General features: G+C 51.0%; 1 protein-coding gene across 1 annotated transcript; it reads right to left on the reverse strand.

Moving 5' to 3' along the window:
* Nucleotides 1–574: 574 nt before the first annotated feature.
* On the reverse strand, nt 575–9,112 carry ZNF135 (zinc finger protein 135). The gene is given in 5 exon segments (XM_032263245.1): nt 575–2,420; nt 2,423–2,455; nt 6,913–7,008; nt 8,692–8,818; nt 9,080–9,112. Coding segments are annotated over 5 exon segments (1,947 nt in total). The 5' UTR covers nt 9,086–9,112; the 3' UTR covers nt 575–735.
* Between the last annotated feature and the right edge of the window lie 4,182 nt (nt 9,113–13,294).

The raw sequence follows: 13,294 nt of genomic DNA on the forward strand, positions 1-13,294 counted from the left end.
ACTTCATTTGGTTCTTGTATATGAAAGGCATTTGTTGGGTTTTTCACCAGTTTGAACATCTCTGGTTTGGAATACGGTGAATCCTTGGACAAAAGGTAACCCTGGATCCACTACCTTTGTTCCATTTCTTTTTTTGTAGGTTCTATAATGTAGCACTAATGGCTATTCAAGGCTGAAGGTCCTGAGTGTTGATTATCTGCATGTTTCCCTACAGTTTGGATGCAGGGATGGATGACCTAGAGCTTGGTGGTCCCACAGTCATCTTTCATCAGTGTGAACTCTGTGAGAGTGTTTGAGGGGTGTGCTGTGTGAAAAGGCTTGTGTATGGGCCAGGCATGGTGGCTTGTGCCTGTAATCCCAACACTTTGGGAGGTCAAGGCAGGCAGATCATCTGAGGTCAGGAGTTCAAGACTAGCCTGACCAACATGGAGAAACACCATCTCTACTAAAAATACAAAATTAGCTGGGTGTGGTGGTGCATGCCTGTAATCTCAGCTACTTGGGAGGCTGAGGCAGGAGAATTGCTTGAACCCTGGAGGCGGAGGTTGTGGTGAGCCAAGGTCACGCCATTGCACTCCAGTCTGGGCAACAAAACTGAAACTCCATCTCAAAACAAACAAAAAAGGCTTGTGTATGAATATACATTTCTCATGTGTATGATTGGGTCAAATCTAGAAAGGGACGTGAGCTATGGCTTCAGGTCTTCCTCTGTCCCCAGCACATGTGAAGTTGTGTTTACTCAGTGTGAGTTCTCTGGTGCTTGGTAAGGGAGGAGCTGTGTGTAAAGGCTTTTCCACAGTCTGTACAGGCATACGGCTTCTCTCCTGTGTGGATCCTCCGGTGCTGAGTGAGATGGGTGCTCTGCCTAAAGGACTTCCCACAATCGTGACACTCATAGGGCTTTTCCCCAGTGTGAGTCCTTTCATGCTGGCTGAGTGAGGAGCTGTGGCTGAAGGATTTCCCACACTCATTGCAGCCATAGGGCTTTTCCTTGGTGTGAATCCTCTGATGTTCGATGAGCAGGGAACTCTGGCTGAAGGCTCTGCCACATTGGTTACATTCATAGGGTTTCTCTCCTGTGTGGATCCTCTGATGCTGAATGAGGGGAGCAAGCTGGCTGAAGGCTTTGCCACACTCATTGCATTTGTAGGGCTTCTCCCCAGTGTGGATTCGCTGATGTTTGGTTAGGGACGAGCTGTGGCTGAATGCCTTGCCACAGTCGTTGCATTCGTAGGGCTTCTCTCCTGTGTGGATTCGCAAGTGTTGGGTGAGGTGTGTGCTCTGCCGGAAGGCCTTCCCACACTGACTGCACTCATAGGGCTTCTCTCCTGTGTGTGTCCGCTCATGCTGGCTGAGGGAGGAGCTGTGGCTGAAAGTTTTCCCACACTCGTTGCATGCGTAGGGCTTCTCTCCTGTGTGAATCCTCCGATGCTCGGTCAGGAGTGTGCTCTGGCTGAAGGCTTTCCCACACTCACTGCATTCATAGGGCTTTTCTCCCGTGTGGGTCCTCTGGTGCTGAATCAATGGTGTGATCTGGGTGAAGGCTTTTCCACACTCATGGCACTCGTAGGGCTTCTCCCCTGTGTGGATTCGCTGGTGTTTTGTCAAGGATGAGCTGTGGCTGAAGGCCTTGCCACACTCACTACACTGATAGGGTTTCTCCCCAGTGTGGATTCGCACATGCTGGGTGAGGTGGATGCTTTGCCGGAAGGCTTTCCCGCACTCGCTGCACTCGTAGGGCTTCTCACCTGTGTGAGTTCGCTCATGTTGGCTGAAGGAGGACCTAAAACTGAAGGATTTCCCACATTCGCTGCACTCATAGGGCTTCTCACCTGTGTGAGTTCTCTGGTGCTGGATAAGTGGGGCAATTTGGTTGAAGGTCCTCCCACACTGAGTACATTTATAGGGTTTCTCCCCAGTATGGATTCTCTGGTGTTTAGTAAGTGCTGAGCTGTTTTGGAAGGCTTTTCTGCATTCGGGACATTCATAAGGTCTCTCTCCTGTGTGCGTCCGGTGGTGTTCAATAAGGGCTGAGCTGTGACTAAAGGCCTTTCCACATTCCTGACATTTGTAGGGTTTCTCTTTTACATAGGTTTTCTGTAGAACATTTAGGTCTGGCTTCTCCCTTTTTCCACATGTTCCCCATGTGTGGGGGCCTTGTCTTTTAGGAGTCATTGGTTGATGTGGGAGATCAGAGTTCAGACTTAAGTTTTCTCCAAACCCATTCCTCTGCCACTGCTCCTGAACAGGTGTCTTCACAGGCGTGAAGGCTGCCAGCACTGCCAGGCCCTCTAGGCTCTCACAACTCCATTCCCAGTGGCCCTCAGTGTCCTCACCCCTGCAGTACCACAGACCAGCCCACAGGAATCTTTCTACCAAGATGACACTGTCGGATATTTCTTCAGAGATGCCTTGCTTAGAACTGATGGTTTGACTTTGGGTCTAGATTCCAGGTCTGAAAGAAGCAAAAACTGAAAATGTCCCTTAATCTCTGTTCCAGGGCAAAAGAGTTTGTGGTGAGATGGGAAGAGGAAGGATAAAACTAATGATTTTGAAAAGTTCAAGGTATAAGTGGCTTTGACCATTTAAAAATACAGTTTTGCAAACCAGGAAAGGAAGAGAGAGAGGGAAAAACAGATTAAGAAAGAGGAAAATAAGAAATAAGGAAAGGAGCCGGGCGCGGTGGCTCAAGCCTGTAATCCCAGCATTTTGGGAGGCCGAGGCGGGTGGATCACGAGGTCAACAGATCGAGACCATCCTGGTCAACATGGTGAAACCCCGTCTCCACTAAAAGTACAAAAAATTAGCTGGGCATGGTGGCGCGTGCCTGTAATCCCAGCTACTCAGGAGGCTGAGGCAGGAGAATTGCCTGAACCCGGGAGGCGGAGGTTGCGGTGAGCCGAGATCGCGCCATTGCACTCTAGCCTGGGTAACATGAGTGAAACTCCGTCTCAAAAAAAAAAAAAAAAAAAGAAATAAGGAAAGGAAGAAGAGAGGGAGGAAAAAACAGTTGGGACTAGGAGTATGGATGGAGTCTTTGAGGGAAGCACAGAGGAGGGTCCAGAGGGGATGCCCAGGAGAGAGCACTCAGATGCACAGATGCACTGGACTTGGAAGGAGCCGTGTGGCAGCCAGGCCCCAGTTACAGTGGCCTCCACAATGCCAGGTGGCAACGGAGAAGAAGGTGCTGCATGGGGAAAGTCTGCTGACACCCAGCTTCTTCCTGGCAGCATATGCTTGTTGTGCCACCTCACTCAAGATGTAAAGGAACCTATCTGCTCCCCACAAACACAAATAGCTGCAACATGCATCACTCGGAGGATGGATAGATAACCCATGGTGTATTTGAGTACTCTGATCTGCTTATTTTGACTGTTTCACTGTGAACCCCCTGAGAATAGGGGTTTCTGTCCACCTTGCTCACCACTGTATCTATAGTCCACAGCAAGAACTCAATATACATGCTAAATGAATGAACAAATGCACTCCTTCCTCCTCCTCCTTCCTGGCAGGACTCCCTTTTTGCCCTGGTACCCAGCCCTCTCTGCACCACCGTGATCTAGCTACATGCTGCCCCTACCCTGACACCACAATGGCCTAGAGGTGTGATGTGGGCACCTTCCCCATATTGTTATGCTTCAGGGAAAAGTTCCATTAAAAAATAAAAAAAAGTTAAGCAGGGCTGGGCGCGGTGGCTCAAGCCTGTAATCCCAGCACTTTGGTAGGCCGAGGCGGGTGGATCACGAGGTCAAGAGATCGAGACCATCCCGGTCAACATGGTGAAACCCCGTCTCTACTAAAAATACAAAAAATCAGCTGGGCATGGTGGCGCATGCCTGTAATCCCAGCTACTCAGGAGGCTGAGGCAGGAGAATTGCCTGAACCCAGGAGACGGAGGTTGCAGGGAGCCGAGATCGCCCCCTTGCTTTTCATTGGGCAAAACAACCAAAACACTCCCTAAAAAAAAAAAAAAAAAAAGTTAAGCCAGGAATGAGTGGCAGAATAGTGGCCTCCCTAGATGGCCACATCCTAACCCTAGAGCCTGTATGTTTCCAATTACATGGGAGGGAGGAATTAAGGTTGCTATTATTAGCTGACATTAAAATAGAGAAATTATACTGGATTATCCGGGTGGGCCTGTGTAATTACAAGGGTCCATAAATGTGGAACAGAGGCAGAAGAGTCAGAGTCAGAGTGAATATGATGTGAGACTTGACCAGCCCTTGCTGACTGTGAAGATGGACAAGGCCATAGCCAAGGAATGTGGGTGCCTCTAGAACCTGAAAAATGCAAAGAAATGGATTACCAGCCAGGCACAGGGCCTCATGCCTATAATCTCAACACTTTGGGCAGCTGAGGCGGGAGGACTGCTTGAGCCCAGGAGTTTAAGACATGCCTGGGCAAAATGGCAAGACCTTGTTTCTATAAAAAATAAAGCAAAAATTAGCTGGGCATGGTGACACATGCCTGTAGTCTCAGCTACTCAGGAGGCTGAGGCAGGAGGATTACTTGAACCCAGAAGGTCAAGGCTGCTGTGAGCCACAATCATACCACCACGCTCCAGCCTGGGCAAGAAAGCAAAAACCTATCTCTAAGAAAACAAAAAAGGAGAGAAAGAAAGAAATGAATTCTTCCCTTCCCCAGCGCCTCCAGAAAGAATAGTGCCCTGCTGACATCTTTATTATATCCCAGTGAGACCTATTTTGGACTTGTGATCTCTAGAACTTTAAGATAATTCACTTTGCTTTATGCTACGAAGTTTGTAGTATTGTTGACCTTGAAAAATGAGGGGGCTAGGGGCACTGACCCCAGTGCAGTAGAAAATCTGTGGGCCGGGCATGGTGGCTCATTCCTGTAATCCCACCCCTTTGGGAGGCTGAGGCAGGCGGATTACCAGGTCAAGAGATATTGAGATCATCCTAGCCAACATGGTGAAACCCCGTCTCTACTAAAAAATACAAAAATTAGCTGGACGTGGTGGCACGCGCCTGTAGTCCCAGCTACACAGGAGGCTGAGGCAGGGGAATTGCTTGAACCTGGGAGGCAGAGGTTGCGGTGAGCCAAGATCGCGCCACTGCACTCCAGCCTGGCACCTGGTGACAGAGTGAAACTGTCTCAAAAAAAAAAAAAAAAGAAAGAAAATCTGTCTATAACTTTTAATTCCCCAAAAACTTACCTACTAAAAGCTTACTGTTGACCATACTGATAAAATAGTTAACACTTTTTTATTTTTATTTTTTTTTGAGACATGGTCTCACTCTGTCACCCAGGCTGGAGCACAGTGGCGTGATCTTGGCTCACTGCAATCTCTGCCTCCTGAGTTCAAGCAATTCTCCTGCCTCAGCCTCCCAAGTAGTTGGGACTACAGGCGTACGCACCACCATGCCCAGTTAATTTTCTTTTTGTATTTTTTTGTAGAGACAGGGTTTCATCATGTTGGCCACACTGGTCTTGAACTCCCAACCTCAAATGATCTCCCTGAGACAACTCAGGGGCCTTGATCAAATGATCCTGGGCTCAAGCAATTCTCCCACCTCGGCCTCCCAAAGTGCTGAGATTACAGGTGTGAGCCACTGCTCCCAGCCCTTAGTTAACACATATTTTATATATGTATTATATAATGTATTCTTAAAGTAAGCTAGAGAAAAGAAAATGCTATTAAAAAAATCATAAGGAAGAGAAGATATATTTACTATGCATTAAATGGAAGTAGATCACCATAAAGATCTTCATCCTCATTCTCTTCACAGTGAGTAGGCTGAGAAAAAATAGGCGGGGGGGCCGGGCGCGGTGGCTCATACCTGTAATCCCAGCACTTTGGGAGGCCAAGGCAGGCGGATCACGAGGTCAAGAGATCAAGACCATCCTGGTCAACATGGTGAAACCCCGTCTCTACTAAAAATACAAAACATTAGCTGGGCATGGTGGCGCATGCCTGTAATCCCAGCTACTCAGGAGGCTGAGGCAGGAGAATTGCCTGAACCCAGGAGGCGGAGGTTGCGGTGAGCCAAGATCATGCCATTGCACTCCAGCCTGGGTAACAAGAGCGAAACTCTGTCTCAAAAAAAATAGGAGGGGTTGGTCTTGCTGTCTCAGGGGGTGGCTGAGGCGGAAGAAAATCCATGTATAAATGGACCCACACAGTTCAAACCCATGTTAAAGGGTCAATTGTAACTTGTTGCAGGAAGAGCAACAGGAAGGTAATATACTGGGTAAAGGCTGCCTGTTGTTGATGTGGAGGGACCCTATTGTGGCCCTCACCCACACTGGCCATCCCTCCTGGACTCTGGCCATGCTTCCCACCTGATGCCAATGGGAAATTTCCTGTCAGTGGGCTAGGATATCTCTGCTACCTACCAATCACCATACAGTCGCATGGCAGAACCCAGCCTGGATCCACTGACCCATAGACACATGAGTTATAAACAATTATTTGATTTAAGCCACTGAGGTCAGAGTGCTTTTTCTACACAAGAGCTGACTGATGCATCACTTCAGGCCTTTGCACCTGCTGTTTTCTCTGCCTGAAATACTACCGTTCTCAGACTGCTTCAAGTCACATTTCACCTCCTTAGAGAGGCTATCCCTCATCTCTCTGCTAAAGTCTCCTCACCCCTATCCTAGTTTCTACCTCATCACTGATTTTCATTTTCTCAGCATTCATCACAATGTGTAATCATCCAACTCATTTTATTATTTTACTGATTTATTGCTTGTCTTCCCAACTCCCTCACCAAGAATGTAAATCCAGTGAAGATGAAGACTTGGTGTCACTCACAGCAAAATGGGTGCTTGATAAATCTTCACTAAGACTGAGCAGTAAATGTGCTGTGAAGAATTCGCAGATGCAGAGAGAAACCAGGAAGCAGGCATGGACAGGCTTCTGTCAGCCCTGAAGGGCTCGAATCTCACCTTGGTACACACTTTGGGGAACTCCAGGGTCCACGTCCCACAGCTCTGCCTCTTGCTCCAGCAGGGAGATGATGTTTGGCTTTGGTAACCAATGTCATGCTCAGGGAGAGACCCTAGAGTGAGCATTTGTATCCCAGGACCCTTCCTGACCCTCAGCCCATTCCAGGTCCCAAATGGCTGGGGGCCCCTGAGTGACTTCAGTTGTCATACCAACAACCATAGATGTTCCTCAGGGACTCCATTCCCCTACTCTCTGTCCCCGACCCTACCCCTGGTTCTGGGGTGGACATGTGACCCAGGCCTGGCCAATCAGAACTCAGCTTCTTCCCCTGCCCACCGGCAATAATAAGCATTGTGAAGACCTGGCAGCCAAACCAAGACAACTCAGAGGACTTGATGATGCCTGGGCCATAGACCCTGTCTTTTCTGCTGGTCTTGGACCCAGGAAAGTCACCCTGGCAGTTGCCTTATCACCTTCAGAGAAGCCTATCTGGAAATAAAGCCAGAAAGAGATTGCTATGGTCTGAATGTTAGTGTCCCCCTAAAATTCAGGCTATGCATAGTGGCTTATGTCTATAATCCCAGCACTTTGGGAGGCTGAGGTGGATCACTTTTGTCTAGAGTTTGAGAGCAGCCTGGGCAACAGAGCAAGTCCCCATCTCTACAAAAAAATTTTACATTAGCTGGGTGTGGTGGTATGCACCTGTAGTCCCAGCTACTTGAGAGACTGAAATGGGAGGTTTACTTGAACCAGGTTGAATGTGCAGCAAGCCATGACTGTGCCACAGCACTCTAGCCTGGGCCAGAGAACAAGACCATTTCTTAAAAAAGGTTTCAGTGCTGGAACCTAATACCCAATGTGATAGTGTTGAGATAGGGCCGTGGGGAAGTGATTAATTCATGAGGGCTCTATTCATGAATGGGATTGGTGACCCTATAAAAGAAGCTTGAGGGAGCTCCCTTGCCCCTTATGACATGCCAGGACACAGGAAGAAAGTGCCATCAGTGATGAGCAGGCCCTCACCAAACACTGAATTTGTTGATACCTTGATCTTAGGCTTCCCAGCCTCGAGAACGGTGAGCAACAAACATCTATTGTTTATAAACTACCCAGTCTAAGGTATTTTAGCAGCCCTAACAGACTAAGGCAGAAGTGCAGAGGAAAGTATTGAAGAGGGAGGGGCTCCTGACAGCTCTACAGAGGACCCTTGTCTACCCTGGGATTCTGTTGTCTTGAGACCCAGTATGTTTCCCTCACCTCATGTTTCTCTGCTTCTGGTGATTTCAGGTTGGGTCTGTGACTTGCTAATATTGGTCCTAATTGATATTTCCAACATTAAAACAGTCAGGTTCTTTCTTTTTTTTGAGATGGAGTCTCACTCCGTTGCCAAGCTGGAGTGTGGTGGCACAATCTTGGCTCACTGCAACCTCTGCCTCCTGGGTTCATATGATTCTCCTGCCTTAGCCTCCCGAGTAGCTGGGACTACAGGTGTGTGCCACCATGCCCAGCTAATTTTTGTATTTTCAGTAGAGATGGGGTTTCACCATGTTGGCCAGGTTGGTCTCAATCTCTTGACCTCATGATCTGCCTGCCTTGGCCTCCCAAAGTGCTGGGATTATAGGCGTGAGAAACTGCACCCAGCCCAAGTTAGGGTCTTAAAGGTCAAGACACATGCCCAGGCATTTGCTTTTAAAGCACAGTCCTGTACCCATATTTAACCTAGTAGAATCAGAATCCATATCAGAAACAGAACATCAAGGACACGGGTGTGGCCTTACCCACAGTGACCAGAAGCCTGAAGGTGTCCAGCATTACATCACAATACAAGGTCCTCTGGGCAGGCTCCAGCTGCCGCCACTCCTCCTGGGTGAAGTCCACCACCACATCCTCAAAGGTCACTTGCTCCTGAAACATCACATGAGTGTCTTCAGCCAAGCCAAACCTAGCACTGGCTGCTGGTGGGGTACCTGGTGAATGCCAGCCAGGCTGGGCCAGATGGAGTTCTCTTTGGTCTGGGGTTTTGGGTCAGGTTTTTCCATAGGGCCTGAATGGGCGCCCTGCTGATGGGAGAGGATCTGGGGATCTAAGGCATCATACCCATTGCCAATAATTTGGCTCTTGAAATAAGAAATGATGCAGAGGAGCCAATAAAGGAGTAGACAAGACTGGCATGGTGTTGCACGTCTGTGGTCCCAGCTGCTCAACAGGCTGAGGTGGGAGGATCACTTGAGCCCACGAGTTTGAAGCTACAGTGAACTGTGATTGCATCACTGCGTTTTAGCCTAGGGGATAAAGGTATAAAGCTAGTAGTAGCAAGTCCAAAGACTGAATCTGGGTTTGTTTTTTAATTTTTTAGAAACAAGGTCTTGGCCGGGCGTGGTGGCTCACGCCTGTAATCCCAGCACTTTGGGAGGCCGAGGCGGGTGGATCATGAGGTCAAGAGATCGAGACCATCCTGGTCAACATGGTGAAACCCCGTCTCTACTAAAAATATAAAAATTAGCTGGGCATGGTGGCGCACGCCTGTAGTCGGCGGAGGCTGTGGTGAGCCGAGATCGTGCCATTGCATTCCAGCCTGGGTAACGAGAGCGAAACTCCGTCTCAAAAAAAAAAAAGAAGAAACAAGGTGTCACTGTCATCCACGCTGGAGTGCCGTGGCGGAATCAGGGCTCACTGCAGCCTCCAACTCCTTCCTGGGCTCAAGCAATCCTCTCCCGTAGCTGGGCTTACAGCTATGAGCCACCGTACCAATCCCTGGTATGAGTTTTCGGACATTCCTACAGGAGGCTGGCTTCTTCCGGTGATCTGGGTGGGGTGACGTCATCATAAAAAGGCGAGTTCCGCCCCTTGGCCTCCGTGCCTGCAGTCCAAGGACGCGGCTTCCAGTGCGCCATCTTTGAGCGCAGCTCGTGCTAAGGCTTCATCTTGGACTTCAGACTGCAGAGTCGGGGCACCTACACTTGTCTGACATCACCCAACCTCAGGTACGCAGTGACGGCCGCACAAACACAAAGCCCACTCAGACCGCCAGCGCAGCGTGGGCAATGCTTTCAGAGGCAGAGGCTGTGGTCGGGGAGCCTGGCGCGGACTTCAGGAGCCCGGGCACGCAGGTAAAGGCCAGGTGCGGGAGTAGAGGCCGGGCCCAGCTAGAGGCCAGGTGTGCGAGTAGAGGCCGGGCATGAGTAGAGGCCAGGTGCGGGAGTAGAAGTCGGACCCAACTAAAGGCCAGGTGCGGGAGTAGAGGCCGGGCCCAACTAGAGGCCAGGTGTGCGAGTAGAGGCCGGGCATGAGTAGAGGCCAGGTGCGGGAGTAGAGGCCGGGCCCAACTAGAGGCCAGGTGTGCGAGTAGAGGCCAGGCATGAGTAGAGGCCAGGCGCGGGAGTAGAGGCCGGGCGCAGCACCAGTTGGGGCTGCGTGCGAGTAGGGCCTGGTGTGAGGAGGCGGCCGGGCGCGAGGTGGAGGACACGCACGAGGAGGCCGAGAATCCCACAGCCTAGGGTTCATGCCCCGGCTTCTGGCAGGAGGGGCTGCCCCTGCTCCGTGGGAAAGGGGAGGTGAGCAGCTGGGCGGGCCGGGGCGGTGCTCAGGTCCGCAAGCCCCGGGGAGCTCCGCGGGGAGCCCTGCCCGAGCCCCGCTGCTCTGTGTGAGCGCGGCCTGGCGTTCTCCCGCCTCTGAGGGAAACTGAGGCCCGACGGGTGCCGACACAAGCCTGCTGCGCACATGACTCTGGCCATTAACGCTGCAGTGACAAGGCCGGGAGACTGCAGTCCTGGCCGTGTGCCTCAGTTTCCCTCTTCCATCAATAAGGATGGCGGCCCGGTGCCCGGGGCGGGGCCGCGGTGGGATCCGGGGCGGGGCGCGCGTTCCCTCAGGGGCGGTCGGAGCGGCTCCAGCCCCGCCCTCCTCAGACCAGGGACGCCCGTCAAAGTCGGCCCCCGCCACCCCCGGAACGGCCTTCCTCAGGCCCGGGCAGCAGAACGGACTCCACACTTACGCGCGCCGCTGGAAACTCGCCCCGCCAGGGCCACAGAACCATAGGAAGAACGCCACACCCCGCCCCGCCGGCTCGGCCTCCCCTCCCCCGCCCCGCCGGCCCGGCCTCCCCGCCCTCCCCCGCACCCCGGCCCGGCCTCCCCTCCCCCGCCCCGCCTCGCCGTCCTCGCTCACCCGCTTGACCGCGAGACGAGGCCGCGGCGCCGGCAGCCGACACTGCGCCTGCGCGCGCCTGACGCCATTTCCGCCCCCCCTCCCCCCGCGTCATCTTGCTCTCGCGGACGGTGTTGGCGGTGTCTCAGTACCACCCGAGTAGGGGTGACGCGGGCGGCAGACGGGGCGTGCCGGGAGCCTGGGCGTCGACGCCGGGTCGGGTCCCGCCTGGAACGCCGTGAGTTCGCGGCGCGACCACACTGGCGTTCCTGTTGGAAACGCTGCGGTCAGCTTTGTTGTTGCCAAACCAGTGGTTTTTCAAAACACACGCTTTAAAACATTGACCAAGGTCGCGTACACAGAAGCCTTTGCATTTTCCACACGGAGGCACCATGGAGAGTTCTCGCTGAATTTATTACCTGGTACAAGGAACATCACGTACAAGACACTAACCGTTAATGACGGCTTCAGACATTGCTAGGTAATTGTCAAAATTGTGCATTTGAACAGCAGCATACTATTCAAAGCTGGTGTGCCCTCGCCGACACGAAATGAATTGTCATTTTCTGAACAGTCACCAAAGCCTGCCAGGCGCTAGGCCCGGGTTGAGCAGCACACAGTAAACGAAGTGGGACACTTAACTGTTCCCTATTCAAGCGGGCTTCATTTCACCGGCGTATATCACACGTCCGTGGAGCGGAGAGGCGAGAAAAGCTAGGAAAGCCAGGGCTGAGCCTTGTGCTTTTGCCAGTTTAAGGGAGGACTGATTAATTCCAATCAGCCTGGCCTCGGGTACTGTATTTGAAGCTGAGGAAAAGTTGCAGGACAAGGGCATTTTTTTTTTTTTTTTTTCTGAAACAACTCTGAAGACAGCAGAGAACACAATAGGAATTATCATACTACACACAGACACTTGAAAAGATTTGGCTAGTTGACACAAAAGTCAAGACTTTAAATTTCATAAGCCGTAAAAGAGTGGCAATTACGAAGAGATACAATGGCTCAAAATCATAATGCACTGATGTAAACAAAGCAAAGGCAAGCTTCTTGGCTTTTCTTTAAGGGTATCCTGCACATTCCAAGAACTGTAAAGCCCTACATTTGCGACTGTCACATTGAAAACCAGCCAGCTTTTCACTCTACTGCAGTAAAGAAGCTATTTACATATAATGCCATTTTTCAGTTGTCTCACAAACCAAATTCAAAATATTTTTGTGTGTATCCTTTCACAAAATGTGTACTCTTGTATTCCCCCCTCCCCCATTTCCTTTTACTGGATCAAATGGTATGAACACACAACTCATGATGAAGTATTTTTCCCAAGTGGTCTGATAGCCCTGGTGAGAAGCTGTCGGTGGTGCCACACTGAGCCTGGTCAGCCCTGATGGCCAGGCAGCCCTGCCCAGGTTCCTCAGATCTTCTGATCCTGGTTTTTCTCAGCCAGGCTTCTAAACCGTACCTGCCTGCAGGGGCGGGCTCTTTCTACAGGGGCAGGTGCTGCTTGGCTCCAGCCAAGTGGGATCGTGTGGACTGGTGAGCCTGGCCTCCCAGGTCTGGATTTCGCAAAAGAACCCAGAGATCGGGATTTCTGTGTGAAATCTTTGGATTTTTAAAAGCTGGTAGGGATTTTGAAGGCTTTAATAATACTCTACCAGTCAAAGATGAGCTGAAGGCTACTCCTGTGCCGTCCTTGCTGTGGTCTGAACTTCCTGCCCTCTCTTGTAACCACTGGCTGGGCCCCTCTCAGCTCCTTCTCTGCTTCCTGTCCGATTCTCCAATTGCAACATTGCTGGTTGCCTGTGTGTGGCCTGGGACAGGACCCCCTTCCCAAACCATGAGCAGGTGGGCTGCACATCAGTGCAGCTTCCAAGCAATCCTGCAATCACAGCATAGATAGCAGAACTGTGTCATGCCTTATGTTAAGGTTTAAAAAGTTAATCTGTCCAACATGTATACATTTAAAATATACCGTAACACTTACTGCTCCCTGGATGTATTTCTTCCTTTAAAAAAAATCGTTTTGAGAGCTTCAAAACCTAGCAATGCCCTGCCCTCCTCTGACCCCAGAGGCCCTGGCGGCCAGGGAGAAAGGTGCCCTGTGAGACTCTGGTCTTCCAGAGCATAAGCCATGTCCTTGCTTCTGTCAGCCAAGGTGGTAAGAGTGGCCCTCCAGGGATGCTTCCCTGGGAAACTGCAGCCCACAAGCTTACTCACTGACTCACTCATCCCTTCACT

Source organism: Sapajus apella, unplaced genomic scaffold (assembly GCF_009761245.1).
Source record: "Sapajus apella isolate SASKATOON/1434 unplaced genomic scaffold, GSC_monkey_1.0 scaffold135, whole genome shotgun sequence".
Taxonomy (NCBI): Eukaryota; Metazoa; Chordata; class Mammalia; order Primates; family Cebidae; genus Sapajus; species Sapajus apella.